The sequence below is a fragment of the Schistocerca nitens genome, chromosome 5, assembly GCF_023898315.1.
Source record: "Schistocerca nitens isolate TAMUIC-IGC-003100 chromosome 5, iqSchNite1.1, whole genome shotgun sequence".
NCBI lineage: Eukaryota > Metazoa > Arthropoda > Insecta > Orthoptera > Acrididae > Schistocerca > Schistocerca nitens.
Window position 1 is genome coordinate 854506014 of NC_064618.1, and position 20111 is coordinate 854526124.

The following is a 20111-nucleotide window of genomic DNA, read 5'->3' on the forward strand; positions in this document are numbered from 1 at the left end:
CTCTCTCTACCATTCCACTCCCGAACAGCGTGCGGGAAAAACGAACACCTAAACCTTTCTGTTCGAGCTCTGATTTCTCTTATTTTATTTTGATGATCATTCCTACCTATGTAGGTTGGGCTCAACAAAATATTTTCGCATTCAGAAGAGAAAGTTGGTGACTGAAATTTCGTAAATAGATCTCGCCGCGCCAAAAAACGTCTTTGCTTTAATGACTTCCATCCCAACTCACGTATCATATCTGCCACACTCTCTCCCCTATTATGTGATAATACAAAACGAGCTGCCCTTTTTTGCACCCTTTCGATGTCCTCCGTGAATCCCACCTGGTAAGGATCCCACACCGCGCAGCAATATTCTAACAGAGGACGAACGAGTGTAGTGTAAGCTGTCTCTTTAGTGGACTTGTTGCATCTTCTAAGTGTCCTGCCAATTAAACGCAATCTTTGGCTCGCCTTCCCCACAATATTGTCTATGTGGTCCTTCCAGCTGAAGTTGTTCGTGATTTTTACACCCAGGTACTTAGTTGAATTGACAGCCTTGAGAATTGTACTATTTATTGAGTAATCGAATTCCAACGGATTTCTTTTGGAACTCATGTGGATCACCTCACACTTTTCGTTATTTAGCGTCAACTGCCACCTGCCACATCATACAGCAATCTTTTCTAAATCGCTTTGCAACTGATACTGGTCTTCGGATGACGTTACTAGACGGTAAATTACAGCATCATCTGCGAACAACCTAAGAGAACTGCTCAGATTGTCACCCAGGTCATTTATATAGATCAGGAACAGCAGAGGTCCCAGGACACTTCCCTGGGGAACACCTGATATCACTTCAGTTTTACTCGATGATTTGCCGTCTATTACTACGAACTGCGACCTTCCTGACAGGAAATCATGAATCCAGTAGCACAACTGAGACGATACCCCGTAGGCCCGCAGCTTTCCGGAAATCTAGAAATACGGAATCAACCTGAGATCCCATGTTGATAGTGGCCATTACTTCATGCGAATAAAGAGCTAGCTGCATTGCACAAGAACGATGTTTTCTGAAACCATGCTGATTATGTATCAATAGATCATTCCCTTCGAGGTGATTCATAATGTTTGAATACAGTATATGCTCCAAAACCCTACTGCAAATCGACGTCGATGATATAGGTCTGTAGTTTGATGGATTACTCCTACTACCCTTCTTAAACACTGGTGCGACCTGCGCAATTTTCCAATCTCTAAGTACAGATCTATCGGTGAGCGAGTGGTTGTATATGATTGCTAAGTAGGGAGCTATTGTATCAGCGTAATCTGAAAGGAACCTAATCGGTATACAATCTGGACCCGAAGACTTGCCTGTATCAAGCGATTTGAGTTGCTTCGCAACCCCTAAGGTATCTACTTCTAAGAAACTCATGCTTGCAGCTGTTCGTGTTTCAAATTCTGGAATATTCCATTCGTCTTCCCTGGTGAAGGAATTTCAGAAAACTGCGTTCAATAACTCCGCTTTAGTGGCACAGTCGTCGGTAACAGTACCATCGGCACTGTGCAGTGAAGGTATTGACTGTGTCTTGCCGCTTGTGTACTTTACATACGACCAGAATTTCTTCGGATTTTCTACCAAATTTAGAGACAATGTTTCATTGTGGAACCTAATAAAGGCATCTCGCATTGAAGTTCGTGCCAAATTTCGCGCGTCTGTAAATTTTAGCCAATCTTCAGGATTTCGCGTTCTTCTGAACTTCGCATGGTTTTCTGTTGCCTCTGCAACAGCGTTCGGACCTGTTTTGTGCACCATGGGGGATCAGTTCCATCTCTTACCAATTTATGAGGTATGAATCTCTCAATTGCTGTTGCTACTACATCTTTGAATTTGAGCCACATCTCATCAATATTTGCATAGTCAGTTCGAAAGGAATGGAGATTGTCTCTTAGGAAGGCTTCTTTAAATAAAATTATTTTGTGTTTGTTTCTGGTGGATTTGGGAGAAACGGTATTGAGCCTAGCTACAACGACCTTGTGATCACTAATACCTGTATCAGTCATGATGCTCTCTATTAGCTCTGGATTGTTTGTGGCTAAGAGGTCAAGTGTGTTTTCACAACCATTTACAATTCGCATGGGTTCGTGGACTAACTGCTCGAAATAATTTTCGGAGAAAGCATTTAGGACAATCTCGGAAGATGTTTTCTGCCTACCACAGGTTTTCAACAAGTATTTTTGCCAACATATCGAGGGAAGGTTGAAGTCCCCACCAACTATAACTGTATGAGTGGGGTATTTATTTGTTACGAGACTCAAATTTTCTCTGAACTGTTCAGCAACTATATCATCGGAGTCTGGGGGTCAGTAGAAGGAGCCAATTATTAACTTAGTTCGGCTGTTAAGTATAACCTCCACCCATACCAATTCGCACGGAGTATCTACTTCGACTTCACTACAAGATAAACCACTACTGGCAGACACAAACACTCCACCACCAATTCTGCCTAATCTATCTTTCCTGAACACCATCTGAGACTTCATAAAAATTTCTGCAGAACTTATTTCAGGCTTTAGCCAGCTTTCTGTACCTATAATGATTTCAGCTTCTGTGCTTTCTATTAGCGCTTGAAGCTCAGGGACTTTCCCAGCACAACTACAACAATTTACAAATACAATTCCGACTGTTCCTTGATCCAAGCATGTCCTGTATTTGCCACGCACCCTTTGAGATTGCAGCCCACCCTGTACTTTCCCGGGGCCTTCTAACCTAAAAAACCGCCCAGTTCACGCAACACAGCCTCTGCTACTCATGTAGCTGCCAGCTGAGTGTAGTGAACTCCTGACCTATTCAGCGGAACCTGAAACCCCACCACCCTATGGCGCAAGTCAAGGAACCTGCAGGTTGGGTGGGTGGCAGAACACCACTTTAGGATGGGTGGGAAGGAACTTGGGTAGGATGTCCCTCATATCAGAGAATGATAATAGATAATCAAAGCTCGTCAAAGGATGTGGTTCAGTTGTTCCAGTCCAGGGTGGTACTGGGTGACAAAGGGAGAAAGGAGGTGTGGGCGGATTGGGGGGGGGGGGGGGGTGACATTCCATGGGAAATCTGTTTGCAGACTAGGTCTGGGGGATAGTGCCTGTTTGTGAAGGCCTGTGTAAGACCTTCAGAATACTGGGTAAGGGAGCTGCCATCACTGTAGGTACACCGTCCCTAGGTGACTAGGCTGTATGGGAGGAAGTTTTTGGTGTGGAAGGGATGGGGGAACTGTTGAAATGCAGGTACTATGTTGGTGGTTGGTAATAGGTGTGTGAATAGAGGACTCAAAGAGTAGGAGTTCAATGTCCAGGAAAGTGGCATGCTGGCTTGAGAAGGACCAAGTGAAGTGGATGGGAGGGAAGGTGTTGAGGTTGTGAATGAATGAGGATAGGGTGTTCTGGCCCTGAGTCCAGATCATGAAGATATCATCAATGAACCTGAAGTGGATCAAGGGTTTGGAGTTTTGGGAGGCTAGGAAGGTTTCCTCTAAATGGAATAAGAGGGTGCCATGCGGGCAAGTGTCTGCCATCTCTAGTCCATGCACATTCTGCCAGGCAACATTGTTTCCTCTTCCCCCATCCATACCCTGCTTGACATGCTACAGATTAATTTAAATAATGAAAAGGAGTGATGCAAGGAGCAACACAATGGCTGTACAGTGGAGGGCTGAGCGAAATAAATGTACAAGGATAGCAACATTCATAGTCACACACACTGTCCTTTACTGATCAGAGTAAATAACATTCAAATCAACTTCAGTTACAAAACTGACTTAGACAAGCAACTCTCATGCAAATCAGTACTTAATAAAACATAGAGAGACCAATGTTTAATAACTTCAGTACTTTTCAATAATCTAATAATAGTAATAATAAAAAAACAGGTTCCAATTTACAAGGTAATTAACCTTGTTGAGTGACAACACATTACACCAAAATGGCTATAATAGTAAGATCCAAAACTCTCCCTTTAAGCAGTAGTAATGAACTGTAGAAAATTCTGGGGCACTCAACCAACAAGTATTTAAAAGATATTAAAATAACTGGGCATTTGGGCAGACAACCACCCTGAAAGTGCACTCAAATACTTTGATAGTACAACAATATGCTGTTATTGCCATATGGTTAAAAAGGCCAGGCAGATGCAGCATACATCTACAACACACTAAGGTTGCACATTAACAACCAATAATGGCCAGGATACCACAGCAAATTACACCAATACAATTACATGAAAGAACAGGTTATCACATGAGCTATTTAAGATAAAAAACAAATCAACAAGACAGGGAACGAATTGCAAACAAGCATCATTAATGGTGGCCATGTGGCAGAGAAGCACAGCACAACACAGTGAACACGGCCCTTAAGTCAAACATGTGAGCATGCAAGAAACAAGAAAAACTAAAGAATCACTCACAGGTGACCAATATTCGTTAACTGCAAACAGAGTGGCCCTGATAAACAATACAGTGGCTACCTAACTTATCTCTGTGTGCAACCAATTCCATCCAAAATAAATTTGATGCCAAATATGAAGAACTCATTCAAATGATATTAAATAACAGAAAATAATATTACACTTGATTTAAGACGTTGCATAAATGAATGTAATTTACCCTTGCATGGAACAGTTGAATTAATCACGGGTAAACGCACAAAACTGACAAAGGCCAGCTAGAAGTTTACTACAATTTACAGTCACTGGACCTTCCAAGGGATCAATGGACATTCAAACCTTACTCTTGTGGCACAACATAATCAGAAATTATGTACAAGGCACTGTCACAAAAGACATATTCAATTTAGGTTGAACAGGAGTGGCTGACAAAACACCAAATATTCATACTTATGGCCCTCTATTCCATTGCCAGACACTTCTGTTAATGTGCAAAATTTCCTGCATTACACTGGACCAAACTTGGTCCATTGCAACCCTCAACATAGTTTGCTTACCCACAGTCAATTGACGGACCCAGCTTCCTGCAATACCAGGGGAACTGAAACTATCCACTTCCAGCAGTTTGCTCTAACTGCCCTGCTGAAAACACAGAAATGCACCGTGCCTGCTCCCCATGTGGCTAGACCACTGAACAAATATGGGAAATTGCTTACACAACAGCTGTCCATCTTAGGGCAGTGGGTAAGTTAAACACAAGGCTGCACCTGGAAGAAGGCGAGGTCTGCTCTTGAGCAGTGTCCATTATGAACTCAACTCACCAGCTCCACACCACCTCCCTGCTGTGCAAAAAGACCAGCAGGTGGAATTGCAGATGTGGCAAAGTGTGCAATGGAGACATACCATGAAGCCAAATCGATACATCGTGGGGGAGTCATACAACTCACTGCTATCCCTCCCCGTTCCATGCTCCACTATGTATTGTCACTCCCATTTGATGTGTTTCAATTTCTGTTTGGGCTAAGCAGCCAGGGAGTAGAGTTTGTATCTATACAACTAAATGGTATTTGTAAGAATATTAATCAGCTAGGTTGTTCAGCTGGGTCACCCACAGATCAATAGGGGAATAAGAAGTAGGAGTGGCACAAAAAGGACTAGGATATTGTGACTGAACATCACTACATGGATTTGGAGTACGACTCCGAGTATGGTATCACTCACTCCATGGCATTATGACAGATATTAAAAGCCCAAAATGTTTTCCAAGAACCCAATAAATAAGACTAGTGTGATACAGTAGCCAATTTCCAGTGACTAGAATAAACTGCATAGGATATCTGTTTAAGGAATAGCTGAGCCGGATATTATCTATTCTTAAGATTTGGCAACCATATTCTGGTAACACCTGCTTCGTTTGTGAACAAGATATCTATCAGTGCCAAGGTTGTAGTGGAGCTAATATTTGATGTTGCACTGGTGACAGCTATCAGAATGTAGGTACTGTATTTCATAAATGTCTTTGATATGGACAGATTTTTTTATGGGGCTGAGAAGGATGAAGTGAAACAAACTTGGGAGTAAGTGTTGGTGTTTCATAACAAAGAACAAAAGAATGTTCTTGCCACAGGATTCATACATGAAGATGTCATTCAGTGAATCTCGAATCTGCTCTGTGTGTGTGTGTGTGTGTGTGTGTGTGTGTGTGTGAGAGAGAGAGAGAGAGAGAGAGAGAGAGAGAGAGACGGGGAGGGAGAGAAAACTAGTGTTTACCTAATCTACATTTGAGTGACTCCTTGCCCAAACTTCTTGTTTGCTGTTTCCATTTAAGAATTTCTGATATTTCTGAAAATATAAAATTGAGATTCAGTTACAGAATTTAATTTGTGTGGATGCCATGCCCATTCATGATTTTCCTGTTTATTTATTAATGTAGATTCTTTTTCCTGGTTTTCTATATTTCAGATGTTTTGTTCCTTATTATTCTCTATATAAATGTAATTTGTGTTGTCCTAATGAAGAATTTGCAGTTTGAACTGAATGACAATGAATGCTGGGCACATATTTTTGTTGGCGAGCCTTGGTTCACACGGAAAGAAACTGGTGAAACGGAGGGTGATCCTCAACATATCATGCAGGAAAAGCATCTTGATATTGCTCCTTCTTGGGTACAGAGGATTGAGATACCTCGTCCAGGTAAAAATTTATCTTGTATTGTCCTTTTACTGGAAGTTTCATTATGATTTATGTTAACTAACTGAAATTGCTGTTTTGAAATATATTGCCAGGCAAAAAAAAGTGAAGCACTCAGAAGAGGAGTCATAAATGAAATAAAACTTCACAGATTGAAACGTTATGTTACGTTATTTCAATGATAACAAAATCAAGTGAAACTTATAAAGAACTTGGCAGAATGAGCCCTCTTATCACCAATAGGATATTGCACCACATCTAGTCTGGTAGCATACACTGATACAGTTGTAAAAGGTGACAAAGCCATTGTACCCTCTTCTGAGGCAAGCTGGTCCACAGTTTTTGTAAATGGTCTTCGATATCTCGGCTAATGACACTTAGATAGAGATGACGTCTGAGCTGGTCTTTTACATGTTCTATTGGGAACAATCTGGGGATCTTACTGGTCACAAGACTACCTCAACATCACATAGACCAATCATAGAGACACATGCCAAGTGTGAATGAGCATTGTTCTGTTGCAAAAGGGCTCCACGATACTGTCACACGAGGATGCAGGATGTCGGTAATGTATCGTTGTGCCATCAGAGTTCCCTTAGTGAGTATCAGTTGTTATAGAAGTCATACCTGATGACTTCTCACACTGTGATGCCAGGATTAACACCATTGTGCCTCTCCACAATGTGGGAACAGTTGGACCTTCCCCATTTCACGGCCATATTGGCTGACGATTGTCATCTGTGTTAGTACAGAAGTGTGATTTTTCAATAAACACAACGCAGTGCCACTCACCAGCAGTCCTTACTTCCTGATTGGTTGCACCACTACAGGCACATTTGTTTGTGTTGTAGTATCAATGGCACCATACACATGGATCAGTAGTCCCCTAGTCTAACTTCTGCTAGACTACAAGCAATGGTGTGGTATGACACAAAATGTTGCAAGGAATCTGTTACTTGTTCTCAGATGGCAGATGCAGATGTGAAGGAGCTACGATGTTCTTAGCGAACAATGTGGTCATCCCCTTGTGTGGTGATCAGATGTTTTCATCCAGAACCGTGACAATGCAATCTTAACAGCTGGCCACAGTCACATCCAGATGCCCCACAAATTTGGATACTGTATGACTTGACCTGCTGGCAAAACAGAGGACCACAACAAAGCACCTTTCAAGCACTGTCAAGTGCTGATACTGCTGGCCTGCATGAGTACACAGCATCTGTGTGTTCAGTTTTGAACCACTTCACAGAAAACATTTCAGGCTCCTAGACCTTTCTCCTTGGCAACTCATCACACTATTTTATTTTCTCCACAGGACTGCTAAGCCTGATATAATGTGATCATTTTACTGTGAGGTACAGGAGCGGGGAGTGCCTACTCATAATCAAGTGTGGGTGTCCTTAGAGAACATTAAGGGGCAGTTACCAGCCATTTACAGTGAGGCTAGTGGATGTTCACATTTGATATGTAACTTTGTCATTTTAAGAGACAGGACTGTAGCATTTGGATATACAGTGGGGTGGAAGAGCAATTCTTCTAGTTGTCAGGATGGTGTTCAACTCTCGGTCCTCGGCTTTGTGGATTGGATGGGTTGGCAAGGGGTACAGGGATCTGTTGGAGGTGAAGGTGGCTGCAGCAAGACAGGTGAAGTGCATGTAAACTTTTTGTTTGTCCAAAAAGCTATAGCAGTTACAGGGACGTGTCATCACCGAGTGGTGCAACCTGGTGTCGACTTACGATGTCCGTATTCGATGGCTGCAGTCAGTTGTCAGTCTCACAGCCTGTGGTGGACAGAAGCTGCGCTTCATCACTTTGGCCGGGTGGCAGATTGGTGGCTCATTGCTGCTGATAGGCCGCGTGCTGAGTCGGCTGCTGGCAGTCGTGGTCCCCACTGCAGTGGCTGATGCTGACTGGTGAAGCTTTTAGTGCTGGGCAGTGTAGAAGTGGGGTGGCATTGCGCACCAAGCAGAGGATTTAAGCATACAGGTAGTGGGTTGATAGTGACAACAGCTGACTAGCAGATGCTGGAGTGATCCAGCAGCACAGCGGGTACTGGTTACAGTCACCGGCTCGAACCTCTGCCTGATTGTACAGTTGGAATATATATATAATGCACTGGTGACTATTTATTTGGCTGTCTGCTGGTGAAGCAATGCACCTCTGGTTGGCACAGTGCTTCATCAGCTATTTGTTACAAGATGTTAATGTAACATACAGTGCTTCTGCAGCTTGTGTCTGTTGTTAGTTATATGCCTTGTGGAAGGTAAATTGAAAACTGTGTTCTCAATTTCCTTGGTGACACTGTGTGCCATAGAATACCTCCACTATTTGGAGAAATTTGGTCCCTGAATTTAGCTTGGTGCTGCTCCGAAGAGTCTTAGCTAGAACAGGCACTCAGGTACAATTAGAAATGACAAGCCTCACTATAGTTTGTATAGTTCTAGTCACTGGTTCATTTGGAAAACTATGGGTAAGTCTTTTGGCTTGTACAGTAGTGTATCTTATATATGTTACTACATTTGACTGTGTGGTTACTTTTGTCCAAAACATTCGTGTTCCGGTCCAGTTTTCGTAGTCTACTGACTGCTTTCTGCGACATTTTCTATGCTGTCCCACTGAGTCTCTAGTTGACAAAACACCTAACAGTCCATGACATTCACTTGTCAGTTTAGGAGCAATGTTAAACCACTTCTAAAGAGATTTGAGAGACATCCTATGGCATCACAAGTATATGTACCCACTCTTTCTCACTTACTATCGTACTTAACCTTAAAAACATATATCATTTATCTTAAACAAGTGATCACATGTCTCAAAATGATCAACATCAGTGCTTTCCTACCAGACTAAATTAAACACACTGTGTTTCTGCTGCACACATTACACCATCACATGTTACCTGAAAACAGAAATTTCACTTAGAAGTTCCTTTAAAATCGTATTAACTAATTACATGCTTCAACTACAGCAAACTGCCTCCTTTATAGTTCTGTGCAAACTTTTTGTATGAATGAGTTCTGTGCAGACTTTTTGTATGAATGCAAAACTTTATATAATTCAACTCCTGGCATTGCTAAATGATTTCATACATGTAACATATAAACACACATGTTGGGAAGAAGTGCTTAACCTGAAATATTCACAAAAAGTAAGTAATTCATGGTAGAGGCACTGCAGCCAAATTATAATGCCTGTAAGAACCGAAGAACTATCATTTAAATCGTAAACGTTGTGTCATCCAGAGAAATCCAGTGTATCATGCTTCATGAGTGCTGTGGTCCCAGTGATGTATTTAGCCACAGGCACTTTCCTAGCTGCAGCTAGTGTACCTCAATACCACTCAACACTATAATTCTTCCTCATCATAAATTCCTAATACCTAATACATTTCCCTTACACTGATTCTGAAAGTTATCTTAGGTGAATTTTCTGCTATCATGTTCACTATATGCAAGAGACATAGAGTGCTATAGTGAAGACATCATGCCAACAATCACCTTTCCTCTGTGGAATACCAGTGCTTTGCTGAGCTGCTTTAAGCCAGTGTCATATGATGTAAAGACAAAAAAGCCTCAACCATGTGATACTGTTGCAACACTGATTTATGTTTCACTTCATTGGCATTGCACCATGGGTTCAACTATCTTCCAGAAAATAGAATAAGCAGCTGGTGTGTGGTACAGAAACAGGAAAAGAAGAGAAAAGCTCTGTTCACAACTCAGGGACTCGTCTCGTATAGGGTGCCTAAAGGATGCTGTGTTCTCAGAATGCTATACAACAATTCAACCAGATAACATTAGTAGTTTTATTTCAATAAAGCAGATTGACAATAGTTAACTTTGTATTTAGAACAAGTGTTGCAAGAAATGGGCGACATGCAAACAGTAATGTTCTTCATTATAGACAAAGTCCAAACAAGCAGTAGATATGGGTAACTAATAACTATTCTCGAAGCACTGTCTGCTAGGCTGTGCATATAGTTTATGAATACTGTCCACTAACGTGTGGCTGGGGCTGGCAGGAGCGACGCTTATATTCACTTCTTGCAGAGGTCGCTCATGTCGTGGCATGGTCCTTGTGAGCGGGATATTGGCTGATGTCGTCTCACCGCCTTCTCTCGTCTTGCATTCTTTCTCTACTTTTTGGTGCTAGTGGTTATGACAAAACATCCCCCCCCACCCCCCCACCCCCCACCCCCACCCCCCACCCCCCACCCCCAAAGTGACAGACTGTTGTTGTGTAGGGAGTTTGACCTTTGAACATGGCAGGGGATTCAGTAGTGTGGGCTCAACATCAGGCCAGAAGCTGTGGCTGCAGGGGTTGCCAATCTTCCGGGCACATCACACCATCCGGCCTTCGCTCTGGTGGATATTCCCCTGGAAAACGACCAGAATGGTATGCATCCACCTCCTGCTGCCATGAACCAGATAAAGAAGGAGGCAACTGCTGTGGTGTGGGTGGGTCCAGGAGGCAGAGGAAGTTGAAGCTCTGTCTCCTTGGGGTCATCCCACAGTGTCGTCAGAACACCCTCTGGTGGCTGCTGTGGTCACGCTGTCCTCTGGACCCTTGAATCTGGGGGAAGAGAGACTGATAGATTGTAGTGTACATGACAGAGGCAAAGATGATTTTGATGGTGGCGCTGCAAGCCGTCTGGGCGTGAAAGGAGATACATGCAACCACCAAGTCGACAGATGATCTTGCCTCGCGCCTACCATCTGCTGCCGCTAAAAACCCTATAAAAACAATATCATGTGGTGTGAAGCAATACTTGTGGCCTTCCTCTGGCGCCAGATGCTGAGGAGGGTGGAGCAGGAGGAGCAGTGTGCAATGGCAGCGGCCGTGAAGCAATTCCACCGGCGATGGTCCGTCTCATGGGTGCGAATGATATGAGGCTTGAAACAGTTGCAAGGCTTGATCCCTGGTGTTCTTGTTGTTGTGGTCTTCAGTCCAGAGACTGGTTTGATGCAGCTCTCCATGCTACTCTATCCTGTGCAAGCTTCTTCATCTCCCAATACCTACTGCAACCTACATCCTTCTGAATCTGCTTAGTGTATTCATCTCTTGATCTCCCTCTACGATTTTTACCATCCATGCTGCCCTCCAATACTAAATTGGTGATCCCGCAATGGTTCAGAACATGTCCTACCAACCGATTTCTTCTTCTAGTCAAGTTGTGCCACAAAATTCTCTTCTCACCAATTCTATTCCATACCTCCTCATTAGTTATGTGATCTACCCATCTAATCTTCAGCATTCTTCTGTAGTACCACAATTTGAAAGCTTCTATTCTCTTTTTGTCCAAACTATTTATTGTCCATGTTTCATTTCCTTACATGGCTACACTCCGTACAAATACTTTCAGAAACGACTTCCTGACACTTAGATATATACTCGATGTTAACAAATTTCTCTTCTTCAGGAACGCTTTCCTTGCCATTGCCAGTCTACATTTTCTATCCTCTCTACTTTGACCATATTTTGCTCCCCAAATAGCAAAACTAATTTACTGCTTTAAGTGTCTCATTTCCTAATCTAATTCCCTCAGCATCAAATGGCTCTGAGCACCATGGGACTTAACTGCTGAGGTCATCAGTCCCCTAGAACTTAGAGCTACTTAAACCTAACTAACCTAAGGAAATCACACACATCCGTGCCCGAGGCAGGATTCGAACCTGCGACCGTAGCGGTCGCGCGTTTCCAGACTGTAGCGCCTAGAACTGCTCGGCCACACCGGCCAGCCCCTCAGCATCACCGGACTTAATTCAACTATATTCCATTATCCTCATTTTGCTTTTGTCGATGTTCATCTTATATCCTCCTTTCAAGACATTGCCCATTCTGTTCAACTGCTCTTCCAAGTCCTTTGCTGTCTCGGACAGAATTACAATTTGTGTGATCCCTGGTGTATGCAGAGCAAAGTTTGGCCATCTGATTAGATTAGATTAGAGATTAGATTAGTTTTTCGTTCCATAGATCCATGCTGAGGAGATCCTCGTGGATGTGGAACATGTCAATTTTTTAAAGTTTTTTTTATAAAAGCTAAAATAACAATACTAATAGTATGAATATATATATATACAGTACATCATTTGTTTCTATTAAAAAAATTCGTCAATGGAGTAGAAAAGTATGAATATGTATACAATACATCATTTGTCAATGGAGTAAAAGAAGTTGGCCACTAGTAAGTCTTTCAGGCTCCTTTTAAACTGATCTTTATTTGTAACTAAATTTTTTATGTTTGCTGGCAAGTTATTGAAGATGAGTGTTCCTGAGTAGTGGACCCCTTTTCGAACTAAAGTAAGTGCTTTTAAGTCCTTGTGCAGATCATTTTTGTTCCTGGTATTGTATGTATGAACTGAGCTGTTTGTTGGAAAAAGAGATATATTAAATGGCTCTGAGCACTATGCGACTTAACTTCTGAGGTCATCAGTCGCCTAGAACTTAGAGCTAATTAAACCTAACTAACCTAAGAACATCACACACATCCATGCCCGAGGCAGGATTCGAACCTGCGACCATAGCGGTCGCTCGGTTCCAGACTGTAGTGCCTAGAACCGCACGGCCACTCCGGCCGGCAGATATATTATTTAGGACAAGCTTCATTAAGGATTAAATATACTGAGAGGCAGTAGTTAGTATACCCAGTTCTTTGAAGAGGTTTCTACAGGGCGTCCGTGAATTTACTCCACAAATAATATGTGTTACACGCTTTTGGACTCTGAAAACTTTTGTTTGACTTGAAGAGTTACCCCAAAATATTATACCATATGACATTATGGAATGAAAGTAGGCAAAGTATGCAAGCTTTTTCATTTTTATGTCGCCTATGTCTGCTAACACTCGAATTGCAAATACAGATTTGTTAAGGCATTTTTCTGCAGTTCTGTGGTGTGCTCCTCCCAACTGAATTTATTATCAAGTTGTAATCCCAGAAATTTAAGACTGTCAACCTCTTCTATCTGCTCTTCTTCATACTTTATGCACATGTTGGGTGGAAACCTCTTACAGGTTCTGAATTGCAATATAGTGAGTCTTTTCGAAGTTTAATGTCAGTGAGTTGGCTTTAAACCATTTATTAATATCCATGAAAATATCATTAGCAGATCTTTCTAGAACTACACTCGACATACTATTTATTGCAATACTTGTGTCATCTGCAAACAAAACGAACTCTGCTTCTGGCAGTGTAACTGATGAGAGATCATTAATGTACACAAGAAAAAGCAATGGCCCTAAGATGGATCCTTGTGGGACACAACATATAATTTCTTCCCATTCTGATGATGACTGATGACTTAATTCACTAGTCCCTTGCACTGACACCCTTTGTTTGCTGTTAGCGAGGTATGACTTGAACCATTTTGTAGCACTGCCCGTGACACCATAGAATTCTAATTTATTTAAAAGGATGTTGTGGTTCACACAATCGAATGCCTTTGACAAATCACAGAAAATACCTGCTGCTAGTAACTTGTTATTTAATGAATTAAGTACATTTTCACTGTAGGTGTAAATAGCCTTTCCGATATCAGAACCCTTCAGATATCCAAACTGTGTTCTTGATAATATGTTACTTGTGGTCAAATGTTTGAGAAGCTGCCTGTACATTACCTTTTCTAAAATTTTTGAGAATGCTGGCAAAAGTGAAATCGGTCTGTAGTTTGATGGTATCTCTTTATCCCCTTTCTTGAATAGAGGCTTAACATCTGCATATTTTAGTCAGTCAGGAAATGTTCCAGTTATAATTGACTGGTTACACAAATAACTCAGAATTGTACTAAATTCACAAGAACATGCCTTAATTAACTTTGTTGATATTTCATCGTAACCACTAGAATGCTTTGTTTTTAAAGATTTTATTCTGGAAGTTATTTCTTTTGGTGAAGTGAGTGACATATTCATGTACCTGAAACTATTTGTAAAGGCTAGTTTCAGATATTCAAGGGCATTATTTACTGATCCTGACAATCCCAGTCTATTAGTAATGGATATAAAGTACTTGTTAAATAGATTTGCCACACCATGCCTATCGGTTACTAATGTGTCATCTACCCTTAGTGCTATTTGCTCCTGTTCCTTTCTGGTTCTATCAGTCTCCTCTTTCACTATATCCCATATTGTTTTTATTTTGTTCCCTGACTTTGCTATCTTCTTCTTGCAGTGCTTTTGTTTAGATGTCTCAATTACTTTTTTTAATATTTTACAGTATTCCTTGTATTTAGCTAAATCATCAGCATTGGAGCTATTCTTGGTCGACAGATACATTTTCCTTTTTGTCTTACAGGAAATCTTTATTCCTTGTGTAATCCATGGTTTTATTATAGACTTCTGTTTAATCTGAGTAACTTTTAGAGGAAAACAGTTTTCAAACATGGTACTGACATTGTTCATGAATGTGTTATATTTTTTATTCATGTCATGAGCACTATAAACATCTTTCCAGTTCATATCTTTGAGCAGTTTTCTAAAACACTCAATTTTTGGTTGATTGACTACTCTCCTGTACTCAGATTTAGCAGTCTTGATAATCTTGTTAGAATTTACAGCTAAAGCAAGGAGCTGCATGTCATGATCTGATAGTCCATTTATAAAAGGTTTTATGATATGATTTTGTTCCTTTGATTTGTCTATAAAAATGTTATCAATGGCTGTCCTTGAGGATTTAGTGATCCTAGTTGGCAAGTTTACAGTGTGAGTTAGATTGAAAGACAACGTTACTAACTGCAGTAAATGTTTACTGGAAGATTGCATTAGAAAATCTGTATTAAAGTCACCAGCAATCAAAATTTCTTTGTTTGTTCCTGTTAAATAACCCAAAAGAGCTTCTAGATGATTTATGAATAGATTATAATTTCCTGCAGGTGCTCGGTAAATAGTTACTATTATATAGGATCTGTTATGGAACTCTACTTCTGTTGCACATGCTTCTAGATGCTGCTCTAAACAGAATTTATTAATGTCAATGTTCTTGAATTTATGGCAGTTTTTAATAAATGTGGCAACTCCTCCTCCATCCATATCTACTCTGCAGAAGTAGGAAGCTAGCTTAAATCCTGAAATGTCTAACATATCTATACCAGTGGTCACTTGACATTTGGAGAGGCAGATTATGTCAATTTGGTTAGATGAATTCATTTCATCAATACAAATGAGTAGTTCATCAACTTTATTTCTGAGTCCCGGAATGTTCTGGTGTAATAATGATAACTGATACTGCATACTAATGGGATTAAAACTGCTTTGGCAAAGATGAACTGGCAGTTTCTGATTACTTTCTGTTAAACATTGTTTAAATGGAGGCTGTATGCTAAAATCTGACTCCTGTTCATCTGTTTTCTCAATCTGAGTGTGTCTGCCAATCTCTCTTAAAACTCATTTTCTTTCCCCCTTCCCTACCCTAAAAAAGGCACCCCTCTGACACTTGTGGCCACTGGTATTTTACCACTTGTGGCAGTGTCCCCCCTTAAGTTTTCTGCAGTCAACCCAGACAGTTTTCCCTTCCATTTCCTATTGAGGTGAAGGCCATGCCTAGTGTAGCCCCACCTGTCGATAGCATCCACAGGAATCAAACAAATATGGGACCCTATATCCGTCCTAAGCAGCTTGAAGGTCCTGACAAAACATTTCACTTCACCGTTTGACTGTGGGTGGAACTGTGCATGCTGTATGCCATCATGTTCACAGAATGTTTCAAATTGATTTGATGTGAACTGAGGGCTGTTGTCTGATACCATTACTTCAGGTAAATCTTCGAGGCAAAAAATCGATGACAACACCTGAATTGTGCTGCGTGACTTCACCGAGTTCATTGGCAGAGCAAAAGGAAACTTGCTGTATGAGTCAGTCACTATCAGTCAGCAAGTTTTCCAAAAAGGTCCCACAAAGACTGTGTATACGTTGCCATTTTCCACATATGCATGACACCATGACATCATCTGTTCTATTTGGGTGTCTATACCCTGCCAGGTACATTGTCGGTGCGCTAACTGTTTCGTATGAACAATCACCCCTGTGCCCTTGGTGAAGTAACTGCAACACTTCTTTTTGCAAAGCTTTAGGGATCAACACATGTGACTGTCCACTGTCATTTTGTACAATAATTACACCTTTCTGTACAGCAAGGCTATGCTGATGAGCAAAGTATTGGCACACTACACAGTTCTTTATGCTATGCAAGGAACTCGAGGCCAAGATGTGTGAATGTATGTTAGCAAAATGTTCAAATCTAGATCAGCTTCCGTGGCCTGTGCAATTTTCTTATAATTCAGCAGAAAAGGCTGAAGCAATTCAGAATCCTGAGCATCGATGGGACAACAAGAGGCAGCAGAAGTGTCAAAATCTGTGTCAGAGCCAATCGGAAAGCATGTGCAATTTTTGGGCAGGTTGTACAGGAACCGGTTGCATCAGATGAAACAAGGACTGCAAAGGTGTGTGATCCATTACTAAGTAGAATTTTCTGCCATACAAACAGTGGTGAAATTTGGTGACACCATACATAATAGCCAAAGTCTCTTTCTCAATTTGTGAATAGTTACACAAAGCTTTGGACAACACTTTTGATGCAAAAGTGATAGGCCTGTCTTTATCACCAATTCTGTGTAAAATCACTGCACTGATTCTGTAACAGGAAGCATCAACTTGCAATACAACTGGCTTCTCAGGATCAAAGTGAACTAAGCATCAATCACTGAGCAATGCATCTTTAAATTTCTGAAAAGCTATTTGGCTCTCATCTGTCCAAACAAAGGGGACATGCAATGCAATGGAGCCATGATTTGTGCAGCATTTGGTGTGAACTGAATATAATAGTTTATTTTCCCTAAAACTGGCTGCAATTCTATGATACTGCAAGGAACTGACAAATCTCGTATGGCTAACAAATGGGACTGATGAGGTTGTACAGCTTGACTGTTGATGACATGACCAAGATATTGCAACATAGGTTTAAAAAAATCACTCGTGTCCAGCCTACGCTTTAGTCCTGCATCAGACAAAACACAAAACAAAGCACGTAAAATTGTAATTTGTTCTTCAGGTGTATGTCCTGCTACAACAATATCATCCAAGCAGTTTGAGCAGTATGGCAATTCTGCAGTCAGCTGTTCCAAATACCGTTGGAAAATGGAGGGTGTGGAAGCACTGGCAAAAGGCAAACACAAATATTTAAACAAGCCCAAATGATTATTTACTACACACACTTTTTGAGATTCTTCATCGAGCGATATTTGAAGATATGTGTCACACAAATCAATTTTTGAAAAGTAGCATCCAGCACCTAATCTGTCCATGAGATCCTCTGGGTGTGGCAATGGATAAGTATCAGTGACAGTTTGTGGGTTGACTATAGAGTTAAAGTCAACACAGAGACGAATGTGGCCTGAAGGTCTGTAAGCAAAACCAGTGGACTTGCCCATTGGATAGCTGATATGGGCACAATAACTCCATTATCTTGCAATTCTTTATGTTCAGCAGCGACTTTGTGCCATAATGCAATGGGAACAGCTCTGGTCCAGCAAAATTTTGGCTGAGCATTGTTATTCAGCGTAATATGTGCAACAAAATTGTTGGCTTTGCCTAAACCTTCAGAAAAGAGTTGCAGGAATTCTTTTAGCAAACTAGCTACACTGTCTTTTTCTTTGACTGCAGACACTGACAACACATTATCCTGGATGTTAAATCCAAACAAATCAAAAGAATCAAGACCAAATATGTTCTCACACTTCACGTGAGTATAACACTGTAAAAGTCACTGTCCGTGTATGTGAGCGATACATGGCAGGCAAAGTACACATCCTGAAAATGGGAATCTTTTGTCCATTATAAACTGAGTTGCATGGTAGTTTTAGGCAGGCATGGGGAGCCTAGCAATTCATAGGTGTGATGATTGAACAATGTGACAGAAGCACCCGTGTCTAACTGAAATTTCCTATGTTTCCCACAAATAAGTAAATGAACAAAAAGTTTGTTTGACTGGCGTTTCTCTGTAGAAACCGCACACTTGCTAGTTTTGCTCATGCCTGTTGCAGACTGTGAATATACTGCATTAATGACATGGGCCTTATGACTAGATTTTTATGAGTGGGCCAAATTCTTAAGTTTGTTCCATTGCAAACATATGGACTGCACATGTCCTTTCCTACCACAAGTGTAACACTGAACCTGTCGGGAGGGGTAGTCTTGGCGTTTGTGCTGTGAATAACACCTAGGGCAAGAATTAATTCTGTTCGCCCGTGTAGCCATCTGTTTAGTGGACTGCTTACGTGGCTTGGAAGGTTGTTTACTCATCGTGGCTACCACACACTGTCAGTGTGGAATTGGGTGATTGCAAGCAAGGGACTCAACCCAACAAACAACAAATAGATGGCTGCTCAAATGTCTGAGCTGACAAGGCACCGGAATCATACTGATCTAACATTTGCACTACCTGCTGAAATGAGGGATCAGACTGTTTCAAAATTTGTTCTCTGAGTTTGTACATGATCACATCACGCAACATATCATCTGAATATAAAGCACCACAAGCACATTTAAATTTACATTTCCTTTTCATACCCTGCAAATCTGTTACCCACTCACGATAAGTTTGTTCTGACCATTTTTTGCAATTAAAGAATTGATACCTAGCTGCTACCACATTCACTTGTTGGTCATAATAGTTAGTTAGTGAAGCAATAACGTGGTTGTAACTAAGTTCACTCAGAGTGGCATACGAAAGAGTTTTTGAATTAATCTGAACACTGAACTGCCTACCGTGGATAATGGATAGGGAAGTTTCACAGTTACTGCAACACTGTGGGCTATTAAGTGTGCCTCAAATTGGTGTAACCACTCGAGCCGTTCTTCTTCTTGTTCACAAAACTGTCGAAAAGGTGGTATAACAGCTGTAGTAGGTGGTGCTTGTTCTGTCGGGCACGCAGCGTTGGCTAGTAGCTCCTGCACCATGTTGAGCAGTGTAGATATTTGCTGCTTCTGAAACTGAAACATCTGCATTAGCTGTGTGGCATCTAATGTTTGCAGCTGCGGCAGCTGAGCATGGGGCGGGACAGGTGAGGTGGGCATGTTGGAAGGCACAAATGCAACAAAGAGACTAAGTAAGCAAGTAAAATTAGGACACAAGCAAAAAAAAATTTCTGCAATGCCCACCTGAAAACACTTATTTGCAGTAACAACGAGAAACTGTTAAAAGCAATATGTGCCCCTGCAAAGTAACGACAAGAGAGAACTAGAGCACAAGCAAAAAAGAAATTCCATAGCCATCGGCACAGAGTTTGGTTGGAAGTCCTTGTGGCCAAAATGTGGAGTCTTGCCTACCCATCTCGTATTGGGGGCTCAAAGGATGCTGCGTTCTCAGAATGCTATCCAACAGTTGAAGCAAATAACATTAGTAGTTTTAGTTCAATAAAGCAGACCGACAGTAGTTAACTTTGTATCTAGAACAAGTGTTGCAAGTGATGGGTGACATGCAAACAGTAATGTTCTTCCCTATAGACGAAGTC

General features: G+C 41.3%; 1 protein-coding gene across 1 annotated transcript in view; it reads left to right on the forward strand.

Annotated features, from left to right (window-relative positions):
* The window catches only part of LOC126259241 (dynein regulatory complex subunit 7), a 742488-nt gene that overhangs the window by 505392 nt on the left and 216985 nt on the right, over positions 1–20111 (forward strand). Inside the window, exon 5 of the mRNA XM_049955864.1 lies at positions 6441–6615. Coding sequence (XP_049811821.1) covers positions 6441–6615 — 175 coding nt within the window. The remainder of the gene's footprint in view (positions 1–6440; positions 6616–20111) is intronic.